The sequence below is a fragment of the Callospermophilus lateralis genome, chromosome 13 (genome assembly GCF_048772815.1).
Source record: "Callospermophilus lateralis isolate mCalLat2 chromosome 13, mCalLat2.hap1, whole genome shotgun sequence".
Taxonomy (NCBI): domain Eukaryota; kingdom Metazoa; phylum Chordata; class Mammalia; order Rodentia; family Sciuridae; genus Callospermophilus; species Callospermophilus lateralis.
In genome coordinates, this window is record NC_135317.1 from 93,848,202 (window position 1) to 93,862,433 (window position 14,232).

Here is a 14,232-nt window from a genome sequence, read left to right on the forward strand (position 1 = left end):
GACAGATAGACAAACAGATAATTTATCCATAATTTCTAAATTAGCCTCATAACCTCTCTTTTAGCATACACAATGAAGTTATGTATCTTATCATTATGTGCTAATTCAAATCATTAGAGATGAGCCGGGCACGGTGGCACATGCCTGTAATCCCAGCAACTCAGGAGGCTGAGACAGAAAGATTTCAAATTCAAGATTAGCCTTAGCAACTTAGTGAAACCCTGTCTCAAAATAAAAAGTGGCTGGAGGGGCTGGGGATGTGGCTCAGTGGTTAAGCACCCGAGTTCAATTCCCAGTTTAAAAAAAAGTGGCTGGAAATCAATGGTTAAGCATCCCTGAGTAAAATCCTGGTACAAAAAATAAATAAATAAATAATAAAATTACTAGAGATAAAAATCTACATTTTGTTTGTAACATATACTGTAGAACACAATGTACTTTGGATAGGCTTTATCATTTCACTCAACTTTTTCTGAAATTTATAGTATTAAGAAAGTTCACTAGTTATAACTTGTGAAATAGCCAGAGATATTTCTATGCAAAACAATATTAATCAGAGTAAATATAAGATTTTTCAAATCTAAAACCGTAATCTCATAATTCGTTTTTCTTTCTTTCTTTTTTGGGTGCTGGGGAATGAACCCAGGGGCACTTAACCATTGAATCACATCCACAGCTATTTTTTATTTTGAGACAGGGTTTCACTGAGTTGTTTAGGACCTCACTAAGTTGCTGAGGATGGCCTTGAACTTGTGATTCTCCTGTCTCAGCCTCCTGAGCCACTGGAATAATAGGCAAATGTTACTCTACCTGGCTCCAAGACTCATAATTCTAACCCAAAAAAGTAAAAAGATGTCAAGAAAAAAGGAAATTTTACCTTTTCAGTTCCTGTCTTCTTTTTGTATTATAATATAGAATGTCTGTATGATCTGATTTCTGAAAAAAAAAAAAAAATATATATATATCATTTAGAAAATGTAAATTGTACACTGATACTATGGTTACAGGGAAATGAGATTGGGAGACAATGTTTTTGTTTCATTACTATGTAATAGTGAATAGACTAACGTAATAATTTACTTAAGCCTTCCAATCTTCTTGTGAGACAGATATTATTATCATCCTTATTTCATAGATAAATTTCCCAGAACTTAAACAAATTAGGTATCTTCCTGAATATCACAGAGCAAATCAGTAGAAAAGACATGGTTTCGAGCCAGATCTGTCTGACATTCTCTCTACTCTACCATCCTTGGTGTACAAAGCTAGCACAAGAAAGATAAGAAATATAAAGCTATGGGCAAATAATCTATGTAAAGAAATAACCAAGTGTCAAAGCAGGAAGAGTAAACAAGTACTAAAAGAGTTCAAAATATCAACTACCACACCTATAAATCCCAGAAGTTCAGAAGGCTGAGGCAGGAAGATGGTGAGTTCAAAGCCAGCCTCAACAATTTAGTGAGGCCCTAAGCAACTCAGCAAGACCCCGTCTCTAAAGTGCCCCTGGGTTCAATACCTGGTACAAAAAAAAAAATGACAGAAGGTGACCAGAAAAGAAGGTAGAGAAAATATATTATAAGCCTGAAAAATAGCTGAGCATGGAGTTGCACACCTGTAATCTCAGTTACATGGGATGAGGCAGAGGGACTGCAACTTTGAAGCCACTCTGGGCAACTTAGAAAGACCCTGTCTCAAAATAAAAAATAAAAAAGGTTGGGGTATGGTGCCCTGGTAAAGTGCCTCTGGGTTCAATTCCCAGCACCCAGAGTAGATAAGGGTCTGAGGATGAAGCTTGGTGGGACAGCACACTTGGAGAGGAGGGGGAGGAGAGGGAGGAGGGGGAGGAAGAGGAGGAGGAGGGGAAGGAAGGGGAGGAGGAGGGGGAGGAGGGGGAGGAGGGGGAGGAGGGGGAGGAGGGGGAGGAGGAGGAGGGGGGGAGGAGGAGGAGGGGAAGGTGGGGGAGGAGATTAAAAGAAAACAAGTGATATAAATTTTCAACTAAGAGAAAATAAACCAGCCTACTTAGAGGTAGAAGGAAAGCAGAAAAAAAAAAAATTAGTTAAGATGCAACCAAACGGAAAGTATTCCCTCTAAAAACAAGACAGGGATGCCCACATTTACCACTTCTATTCAACATAGTCCTTAAAACTCTCACTAAAGCAATTAGGCAAAAGAAAAAAATTAAAGGGATTTGAATAGGAAAAGAAGAGCTGAAAATATATCGGTTTGCTGATGATATGATCCTATATAAGACCAAAAAATTTCACCATAAAACTCCTAGAACTCAAATGAATTCAACAAAGTAGCAGGATACAAAAATGAACACCCATAAACTAATTGTGTTCCTATACTCCAATGATTAATTAGCTTAAAGAAAAATTAGGAAAACCATCCCATTATCAATAGCCTCAAAAAAAAAAAAATTACTTGGGAATCAAACTAACAAGAGGTGAAGAACCTCTATGATAAAAACTATAGAACCCTAAAGAAAGAAATAGAAGACAACTTTAGAAGATAGAAGGACCTCCCATGTTCTTGGATTGGCAGAATTAATACTGTCAAAATAGCCATACTACCAAAGGCACTATATAGATTACATACAATTCGCATCAAAATTCTAATGATATTCTTCATAGAAATAGAAAAAAGCGGAGCGGGGGTTGTAGCTCAGTGATAGAACACTATCCTAGCATGTGTGAGGCCCTGGTTAGTTAAATCCTCAGCACCACATAAAAATAAATAAAATAAAGGTATTGTGTTGAAATTACAAAAGGAAAGAAGAAAGGAAGGAAGGAAGAGGAAGGAAGGAAGGAAGGAAACAGTCATGAAATTCATTTGGAAAATTAAGAGGACAAGAATAGCCAAAGCAATCCTTAGCAAGAAAAGCAAAGCTGGAGGCATCACAATACCACACCTTAAATTATACTACAGAATTATAGTAATAAAAACAGCATAGTATTCGCACTAAAACAGACATAAGACCATGAAACAAAACAGAAGACACAGAGACAAACCCACACAAATACAGAGACCTCACACTAGACAAAAGTGCCAAAAACATACATTGGAGAAAAGATAGCCTCTCAATAAATGATGTCAGGAAAACTAGAAATTCATATGTAGTACGATGAAATTTAACCCCTATCTCACCCCTGCACAAAACTCAACTCAAAGTGGATCAAAGACCCAGGAATTAAACCAGAAACCCTGCATATACTAGAAGAAAATGTAGGTCCAACACTCCAACATATCAGCTCAGGAACTGACTTCTTTAACAAGACTCCTAAAGCACAAGAAGTAAAATCAAAAATCAATAAATGGGATGGCATCAAATTAAAAAACTTCTTCACAACATAGAAAACATTTTAAGAACATGAAGAGAAAGCCTACAGAATGGGAGAAAATCACTGCACCTGCATCTCAGGGCATTCACTTCCAGAATATACAAAGAACTCAAAAAACTTAACACCAAAAAACACAAATAATCCAATCGATAAATGGGCAAAGCAACTGAACAGACACTTCTCAAAAGAAGAAACACAACTAACAAACATATGAAAAAGTATTCAACTTCTCTAGCAATTAGAGAAATACAAATTAAAACTATGCTGAGAGTCTATCTTACTCCAATCAGACTGCAATTATCAAGAATACAAGTAACAGGCTGGGGTTGTAGCTCAGTGGTAGAGCACTTGTCTCACATGGGTGAGGCCCTAGGCTTGATCCTCAGCACCACATTAAAAATAGATAAAGATATTGTGTCCATCTACAAGTAAAAAAATATTTTTAAAAAAATGCAAGTAACAATGTGGGGAGAAAGATGCACTCATACATTGCTGGTGAGACTGAAAATGGTGCAACCACTCTGGAAAGCAGCATGGAGATTCCTCAAAAAGCTAGGAATGGAACCACCATTTGACCCAGTTATCCAACTCCTCAGTAAACATCCAAAGGATTTTTTTTTTTAAAAGAGAGAGTGAGAGAGGGAGGGAGGGAGAGAGAGAGAGAGAGAATTTTTTTTTAATATATATATTTTTTTATTTATCAGCAGACACAACATCTTTGCTTTGTATGTGGTGCTGAGGATCGAACCCGGGGCCGCATGCATGCCAGACGGGCGTGCCGCTTGAGCCACATCCCCAGCCCCCATCCAAAGGATTTAAAATCAGCATACTTGGGCTGGGGTTGTGGCTCAGTGGTAGAGCGCTTGCCTGGCATGTGTGAGGCACTGGGTTTGATTCTCAGCACTGCTTATAAATAAATAAAAAATAAAGGTCCTTCGACAACTATAAATAACACATAATGAAAAAAAATATATAAAAAAATATAATCAGCATATTCCAGTGACGAAACCACGTCAATGTTTATAGAAGCACAATTTACAATAGCTAAGCTATGACACCAACCTAGGTGCCCTTCAACAAATAGATGAATAAAGAAAATGTATATATACACAATGGAATTTTATTCAGCCATTAAGAACAATGACTTTGTGACATTTGCCAAAAAATGGATAGATAAGGAGACTAATTGAAATACACCTATCTCAAAAACCCAAGGTCAAACATTTTCACTGATATGTGCAAGCTAACACACAGTGGGGGGATGGGACAGAAAACAGAAATTCAGTAGATCAGACAAAGGGGAAAGAAGGGAAGGGAGGAAGATAGGAAAAGGAAAGATAGTGGATGAATCTGACATAATTTTCTTATGTACATATATGAATACACCACAGTGAATCTCACCATTGTGTACATCCATAAGAATGGGTCCTAATTAGAATAAAATATATTCCATGCTTATATAATTATATCAGAATGGATTCTACTATTATGTATAACTAAAAAGAATCAATTAAAAAAAATTTTAAAAGATGCAACCAAATTTGAGAGTCCTAAATGACAAACTAAACAGTAAATGAAGATCTTTCCGTATAGACCAAACGTAATAAAATTAATATTTTAAGAAATCCGGAGGCTTGTAATGTAGCTCAGTGGTAGAGTCTATGCTAAGCATGCACAAGATCCTGGGTTCAGTCCTCAGCACCAAAAACAAAACAATAACAATAAAATGAGCCAGGCTTGATGGTACACATCTCTAACCCCAGCAACCTGGAAGGGTAAGGCAGGAGAATCACAAGTTCAAGGACAGCCTGGGCAACTTAGGGAGACCCTCCATCAAAATAAAAAATAAAAAGGCTAGAGATACAGTTCAGTGGTATCTGAATGGTCCTGATTTAATCCCAACATTGGAGGGGCAAAAAAAAAAACTGAAACAATAGTTTACTTATAGTCATGTGTCACATGACAATTCAAACATTGAGACTACTTATGATAGTGATCTCATAAGATTATAGTTAAACTGGAACAAGAATGCATAGCTGAAAAAGGGCAAGAGAAAAGAAAGTTGAAGAATAAAAAGAACTCCCAATAACATTCTCAGTGAAGTTTAGCAGCAGCTTTTGCAAATTTCAACATGCTATTTTAAAATCTGAAAACACAGACTCCAATACCAAAAAATTTCCATTACTAGAAAGGAACATTTATGGTGTAAAATCTATTTATAAGCAAATCTAAGATTAAAAAAAGAAACAAACCAAACTACAATGGAACAAGATACAACCTGAAAAACGCTTTTTGGTGAGTAGTAGGAAGAAGTAAAAACAGACATTGGTGTTCCACTGGCTGTTGGGAGCCACTCTGGACAGAAGATATGTGCACACCTTTAAGTCTTGAGTAAAGGGGTACTGAAGAGTAACTGCACCCCATAATACACTGGGTTTTGCCTCCACACTTAGATAAGGAAGATGTGGGCGTCACCCGGAAGGGGTTGAATTATACCCACCTGTTCCTTTGTAATTCTACACCTCTGCCCTTTTTGGGATAGAATGTTCCATGGAACCTCCCCTTGTGTGTCTCCTATATAAGAATAAAGAATTCCAGTGGCTCACTCTCTTTCCAAGGAACCCTAAGGTCACAGTCATCCCCAGATTTTGAAAAGGTACTTCTGTGTGTTTGCAAGCTTTCTTTGCTGTTAAATTGTTGTTATGGGTCCCTTAGCTACACTCAGTTGCAGAGAGTATAGACGCAGAGTCAAGACATAAACACTGGGAGCTGGTGAGAACATGCAGGTGGCAGACCTCCAGGAAGTTTGTTTAATGCGGAAGAGGTTACAACTGATACAGGGTGCATCCTCCAATCATACATAAGCAAGGTTATCTAACATTTAGAAACCAATCATCTTATGATCAATGTAACTGCACTATGAGGAAGCTCTAGATATTGCTAAGTAGTGGAAGGCTGTCTGGAAGGATCATTGTCCCTATGAAAGGGGGCCTTATGAGTTGGGGGAATCATGCCCCGAAGCCCTTGTCTCTCAGTTCCCTGGCAACACTAACGTCAATCACTGAGGATGTGGTTTTGTTCAACGGCTCGCTAGAGCAGAGTGCCCCATCCTGCAGGTATGCCCGTCAGGCCTGTATGAGCCTAGGTTGTTCTAGCACTCTGAGCTACTTGTAGCTGCTAGCTGCAAGCAAAAGTTACTCCCACATTAAATTATTGGAATAGTCAAGTTTTGTGAACCCAGCATATGTCGCCAACTTGGATAGATGTCAATAACTGGCCATCAACGAGTATAAGAGAAAACCTTCTAACTGTACATTAAAACTTTAACATAGCCTGATACAATAGCACATGCCTGTAATCTCAGTATTCAGGAGGCTAAGACAGGAGAAAAGCTTGAGCCTAAAAATTCCAGGCAAGCCTGGGGAATATAGTGAGATCCTTTAAAAATAAATGAATAAATAAATTTAATAGACATAATTTTTATTTAATTATGATATCTAAACACTCACCAGTTTCCTACTCTCTGATGAAACTGATTTCACAGAGTAAACTGAACTAGTAGAACTTGCTGAGGTGTTTTTCTTTTTCTTGTCCTAAGAATGCCATTGGGGGGGGGTGGAGAGAGAGAAACAATATAAAAGCGTATTATTTCACCATTATTATAAATTGATATTCCCATTCCATACTGAACTCGAGAATAACATTCAAAGAAATATAAACTTCGGTAAGAAAAAAAGGAGACTCAACTGGAAGGAAGATTTAACAAGAAATCATAAAGCTCTGGAGGCTCTTATGAGATGGATACAGGTGTAAGAGCAAGCAGCTCAGTAAGAATGCTGTAAGGTGGCACTGCCATGGTGGGAATCAATCTTCTACAAAGTAAAAACATACATTTGTTATTTTCTCTGGATCTTGAATTCAATAGGCCAAGGAAAACCTTGTTTGCAATACCTACTCAAAGGAAACCGGGTGCAGGACTGACCACTCCGACACACCAAGGCTAAGCAAAAGCAGATTTATTGTCCAGAATCTGACAGGCTGCCTCTGTGCAGAGACAACAGCAGCAGATTTCCTTTGAGCCAAACTTTTATAAGTCAGAATCTAGGTTATGCATTACGGGAGGGTTTAGCCCTTGCTGTTGCAGGTAAAGAGCAAGATTCAAAACCCCCAAAACCACAAGGGGAGGGGACAGGAGGGGCAAGCACATATACTTGGAAATATACTGCATATACTTGGAAAGTAGGCTAATGTCTGTGAGCATTGTGGTGAGAGTGTAGGTGGGCCGGGGTATCAGGTTCTATGTGAGTGGGTTCTTGCAGGAAGGTGGGGGGCAGGGTGAAGAATCTGGGCAGAATGGGGTCAGCTTGACCTAACTTTCAAGTCAGCCTATAGTTATGTTAACAGGTTAACACCTATCATGTACCAAAGACATATCAGACAGTGGGCAGAGAGTAATTAAAAAAATAATAATAAAAACAAAATCCCTTTGTTTAATGTTAATCTTTTCCTCATGCTCTTCCTCCCTGTTCTGTTCTTAGTTGCTCTCTTTATATCAAAGAAGACATTTGGCATTTGTTTTTTAAGGATTGGCTAGCTTCGCTTAGCATAATCTGCTCTAATGCCATCCATTTCCCTGCAAATTCTATGATTTTGTCATTTTTAGTGCTGCATAATACTCCATTGTGTATTGTGAGGGGAAAGGGGGGAAAACAAGGGAGAGAATTGAACAACAGCAGATGAGGTAAAGAGGGAAGATGGGAGGGGAGTGGAGGGGGGATAGTAGGGGATAGGAAAAGTAGCAGAATACAACAGTCACTAATATGCCATTATGTAAAAATGTGAGTGTGTTACCGATGTGATTCTGCAATTTGTATTTGGGGTAAAAATGGGAGTTCATAACCCAATTGAGTAAAATGTATGAAAGATGATATATCGTGAGCTTTGTAATGTTTTGAACAACCAATTTAAAAAAAAAATCCCCTGTCTCCATAAAGATTAAAATCTAGTAAAGGAATTTATAAATAAATAAGCAATATATTTTGTGTGTTATATTATGCTATGGAATAAAACTATGCAGAGAAAGAGGATAGGAAAGGCTGGGAGCTAGAAGGGGGAGTTGCAATTTCAGAATCGTCAGAAAATACCACTTGATAAGCTGACATCTGAATGGAGACCTGAATGAAGTGAAGAAATAAACCAAGTGAATACCTGGAGAAAGAGTGTTCAATTCAAAGGAATACAAGAAAGGGCAAAGCCCCAGAAGCAGGAATGTGACTAGCTTGCTGGAGCAATAAAAAGGAAGCCATGGGGTGAAGAGCAAAGGGAACAGTGATGAGGAGATAACATGGGGAGAGCTGGTGGTTTTGGCAGCCAACAAGGACTTTAGCTTTACTCTGGATGGCATGGAAAACCAATGCAGCTAGAGTGACATGATCTGACTTAAATTTTAATAGGACCATACTACAGCTTTGTGAAGTGGCAGTATTATGACCAATGAGGTTTATCAGAGGCATGATTATTGCTAATTCATAGGACCATACTGACAGCTATGTTAAGAACAGACAATGATGCAGGGTCAGAATCTGGCTGGTGAACTAGCGTTGAGCAGTAGCAGAACCAGGAGAAGAAAGGAGGAGGAAACTCTTGCCCTTTGGGTTTCCAGGTGAAGCACAGGCCTGATCTGGGGTAGAGCTGGTGTCAAAATCAAAACTCAAAGTAACATCTTGGACTGGCTTATTGCTGAGTTGAAACTGTATGTTACCTCTCAAGTCTATCATGTAAATGTGAGAGAAAAACCATGAGCCTGCTAGTTTTCATTTAGAAGCAAGGCAGGATTTCTTCACTTTATGCACTTCTAAGGTTTGGTAGGAGAAAATTATCTTTTGATTAAAAAAAAAAAAGAATAGACCATGAGGCTGCAAAGAAAGAGGCAAGGAGATCAACTGAGAAATCATTGGAATGAGTCAGGAGGATCTCAAGTTCAAAGCCAGCCTCAGCAACAGTGAGATGATAAGCAACTCAGTGAGACCCTGTCTCTAAATAAAATACCAAATTGGGCTAGGCATGTGGCTCCGTGGTGCTCATGAATTCAATCCCCAGTAAACATTACACACCCCACCTCCAAAACATTACACACACCCCAAAAAAGAGTACAATCCCAAGCAATGCTGAAAAGAAGGAAAAGGAAGAAAATGTGGAAAACGGTCTAATGGACTTATTATTATACATATGAGGATTTAGGAGACTTAAAAGGGAAGTCAGGAATGTATAGGCAAATTTTATTCCTCTGAGTAACTAAACTCTAAGCCTCAATTTCTTTCTTTCTTTTTTTTTCCCTTTAGTACTGGGGATTAATCCAGAGTCTCATGCACCGAATTAAACCCCAGCTCTTCTTTAAATTTTTTAAAATTTTGAGACAGGGTCTTGCTACATTGCCCAGGCCGGCCTGGAACTTGCAATAGAGCTGGGATTACAGGCATGCACCACCGCACACAGTTCTAAAGCTTAATTCCTTAATTTGTATAACTGAGGTAATTAACAGTAACTACATAGATTTGCGAGGAATAAATAAAATAATGCAAGTAAAGAATGAGAAAAGCAAATGACGTCTCCCAGGTCGGATGGACAGAACAAAATATTTACATATCTCATTGTAAAAGTAAGGTATATTTTTTTTCATCTCACAAAATTAAATTGTGAAAAAAAGGTCATTAAATCAAAATTCTTACTTCTTCATCAAAGATTGGCAATAAGGTAGTGCCTTTTCTCTGAGACTTTTCTTCTTTTCCATAAGATTCTTTATTGGACATCTTGAAAAGCTAAAATAAAAATTAAAAATATATTATGTGTTGTTTACCAAATAAAAAGTACATTAAAAATTATTCTTCTTTCTGTTATATGAAGATTGGAGTTTACAAAATTATTTCCATTTTCTAGTCATTCTCAAGATGACAAGATTCTCTCACTGTTTCACTTAACATTCTCTTTCATGAGAAGTTGCTCCTCTATTTCAGCGTTATTCATTGACTTTTCAGGAATGAATCTCAAAACTATGCCATAAACCCTGACTTGTCCCTGAAATATCAGATCACCATTTTCAACTGCCTGCAGGACTATATTTTAGCACTTCTATACCTCAAAACCAATTAGTCATAAATTTTTAGTTTCCCAGACACACCCTCTGTCACTCAGTAAGTGAGGCTAAGGGCAAATTGCATAATCCTTTGAGTGCTACTTTCATTACATATAAAAACAAAGACAACTCAACCTTTTTGAGAGAGTCAAATGAAATAATGGATATAAAACACAGCTTTCACAGGGTGGTACATAGTGGGGTCTAAATAAATATTTATGTGGTTTGTCTTTCTACTAGACATAGAGCACCAAGAAAAATACACTGTATGAAAAACTTGGGAGATGCCTGTAAATGCCTGCTGAGTGAATGCCTGGATGAATTCTTCTTCCTCAGAATATTCACTCATTCTGAGCCACTTCCTGAAGGGTTACAGTGCAGCTCAGGAGGAGGCAGGGGAAATTAGCCAAGCATTAACTTCTCCTATTAAATCCTTTCCCCGAAAACAACAGGCACTGAAGGAAGCAGGCGGATACTAAGTGCTGGGCTTTGTATTTTGACCTTTCTCCCACTGCAAATTAGTCCTAAATGGAGGCACAGCAAATATCGAAACTCTGGGAAACAACAAATCCCAGAAAAAGAAAACCAGTGGGCAAGATTTGAGTACTGATCTTGGAATCTGCGCTACTATCTCTCCAGGTAACAATGAGTTTCAACCTTTTTACAACTGCCTTCCTGAGTTAAAGATTTAACCTACACAACTAGCCCCTGACTGTCCAAAGGGCAAGTCCACAGTTTCCAATGATTAAACCACCTCACTGTACACTATAAAACTAAAATCCCCTCTGTAACCAACAGCTATTTTCACATCCAGAAAATGAGCCCCACGGTGCCTGAGCTGAATAAACAGCTTCACTGAATTTATACAGGTCTGCATCCATCATTTTGTGATTACACTCCCAACTCCTGCCTACTGCAGTTCCTCTGTCCACTTTCCATCCCAGTTTTACTTCTTCATTCATACTCTAGACCAAGTCTAATCTTGTTAGGGAGGGGAAGAAGGGAGAAGATAACAGTGTTATCCTTTCTTCCCCTAGTTAATTGCTCTAGAACACACTCACTACTGTTAGCTGATAACCAAAGGGGGGAGGGCTAGAAGCTGATAACCAAAAGAAGCAGGGTAGAAGGCACACACAGCCACCTTGCAGTCATAAACATTCTCAAATTATTGTGCTCTAGCAGCACAGAGCAGCATCTCGCACTAGGACACAGTGGCCAGGGATTGGGAACATAGACAGGTCTGTTGGGGCAGGAATCAACAAAAAGGATCTAGAAGCAAAACCCGAAGAACAATTAATAGCTGGCAGTGACACATATTGAGATTGTGAACATAACAAAGGCTAGAAACCAGGCAATTTCACCATAATGGGAATAGCTGAACTTCTACCAAAAAAATGACCAATTATACTGAAATTTTTAGAGTGATTTAATGAATATCAAGAAGAAAATGTTAGGGGCTGGGGATGTGGCTCAGGTGGTAGCGCGCTCGCCTGGCATGCATGCGGCCCGGGTTCGATTCTCAGCACCACATACAAACAAAGATGTTGTGTCTGCCGACAACTAAAAAATAAATATTAAAAAAAAAAAAATTCTTAAAAAAAAAAAAAAGAAGAAAATGTTAATAGCTAACTGGAAATCTAATAAGAAAAATTAGCAAATGAATTTTAACAATGGTCCCTTCAACTTCTGAATATAGCCCTTGTTGTTCCAAGGCTTATTTTTTTAAAAGAACATTTGTTTGTTTATTTGTTTGTTTTTTAGATCTTCTCCCCTTTCCCATGAAAGACCCTCCATCTCCCTGTCCAAGGAAGAAACACACGAGACACTGGCTGCAAAAGCAAGAGGTGGTTTATTCGGACACAGGCGCCTGCGGGTGCTCAGCAAAACCTCAGCCGGAGCTTTGGTGAACTGGCACACCGGGCTTTGGGGTACAGGTCTTTTATAGGATAAAGGGGCAGGTTTCGCACGCGTGGTAAGCAACAGGTTTCTTATCGGTTATTTTGAACCCAGCATATAGGTTACCTAAAGAGCAAAGTTGTTTTTCACTTTATGTTCCTGGAAAAACCACATGATAGTTACATATTAGCACTCTGGTTTTTTTGTTCCTGCTTATCAGTTCCTGTTTGTTCAGGCATGCCCTGGGATCTATTTTTCTGTTCTTTCCCAACCATCCTGTTCTTTCACAACTGGCTACCCTTAACTGATTATCGGGAAAATACCTCCGGTGTTTGCGTGGGTCTGCAACACGCCCTGATGGTTTTGCAACTGGACCCGGGGTTACTGGGCTAGGGTCTTTCACCCACATCCCTAAAAAGATTAGGGAGACAGTATTATCTTTTCTTCTCCTAGTTAATTGTCCTTGAACTCACTCACTATGGGAAGGAAATGCCTGCTGAGGATCTGGGAAATTAATATCTCCCAAATTAACAAGTGAATCCCTACGTGCCAACAGAGTGCCCAGGGACCCCCTACCAGAGCACAGCTGTAATGTAACCTTAGAAGAGTTCCTTTAAAACCAACACCTTCCAACCCACCCCACCCTGTCCCTCCTGACAGTGAGAATCACAGCCTCAGGGACAGGATTCCTGATGTTTTTCCTTTGCTAGCAAAGCAAAAAACAACTTTTTTCCTTTTTCTCATTATTAAATTAGCATTAATTGGCATTTGGGGTCAAGGACCCAGTTTTTGGTTACAGAATATTCAATACAACTTCTAAGAACAAATTCTAAATTACCCCCAATTTTTCCTTTGTAAGATAATTATGGTAATGGTTGAATTCACAGTTGACCTTCCAGCAGTAATCTTAACCCTTTTTTGTCTCAAGGATTCCATTCCAAAGGTGAGGAAGGAAATGCACAACTGGGGGAAGGGGGGACCTGCAGCCTAGCATGGTGTTGGCTACAGGAAGTCCCAGGCTAAGGCAGAAGGATGGCTTAAGCCAGGAGTTCCTGGCCAACCTGGGGCAACCTAACTTAAAGACATTCCATTAAAGACATTGCTTAGGGGCAACTGACTGATTATAAAGTTTCCTTTTACAATTTTAACTTATCATGCTGGTCTATTATTGTTGCTGTGGATACCCAATACCAATTTAAACCTCTTACCTATAAGACACTGAAAAAGAACACTGCAGACAGTGGACTATCCAACAAAAACATCTAAATGTTTACTATGACAAAATGTTTTCCATTTACATTAGTGTGAGATTCATATTGATTTTATGCAAATAAAAACAAACTGAGGGGTCTCCCCCATGTGGGCCTTCACCTAGATGGCTATCCAGGATTCCTGCTGCTTGGCAATCACACTCTCAGTAGTCCCCTCCATAAGGAACAGGGCTGACCTGTGTAACCAATAGGATGCTGCCACATGGTGGCTTAAGACTAAGTCCACTTTGACTTCTGTCTTGCTATTTTGGATTGATCAATCTAGGGAATGACACTATGTCTTAAGTGACACTGAAGGAGTCCAGGGAAAGGCCCACTAGAGAAGAACAGAGGCCTGTTGCCAACAACCAGAACCCACTGCCATGCATGTAAGTGAGCCACCTTTGAAGCATCCTGTAGCCCTATCATATCTTCACATCCCGGTCAGAGATATCTTCACTGTAGCTTCATCAAAGACAAGTCAGATCCACTCAAAGGCCATTTCTGAATTTTTGACCCACAGAAATTTTAGAGTGATAAATATTATTGTGTTAAGCCACTAAGTTTTGGGATAACATGCAGCTACCAATGAACAGTACATTTCCTTAGT

At 38.9% G+C, this 14,232-nt stretch overlaps 1 protein-coding gene across 3 annotated transcripts in view; it reads right to left on the minus strand.

The window, feature by feature from the left end:
• The window catches only part of Swt1 (SWT1 RNA endoribonuclease homolog), an 84,252-nt gene that overhangs the window by 68,399 nt on the left and 1,621 nt on the right, over window positions 1-14,232 (minus strand). For 2 of the 3 annotated variants that reach the window (XM_076832001.2, XM_076831997.2), the window contains exons 2-4: window positions 10,073-10,162; window positions 6,854-6,937; window positions 878-936 (exon numbers count right to left, since the gene is read on the minus strand). In XM_076832001.2, coding sequence (XP_076688116.2) covers window positions 878-936; window positions 6,854-6,937; window positions 10,073-10,153 — 224 coding nt within the window. In that variant the 5' untranslated portion in view covers window positions 10,154-10,162. The remainder of the gene's footprint in view (window positions 1-877; window positions 937-6,853; window positions 6,938-10,072; window positions 10,163-14,232) is intronic. The other variant, XM_076831998.2, reaches the window with a different exon arrangement.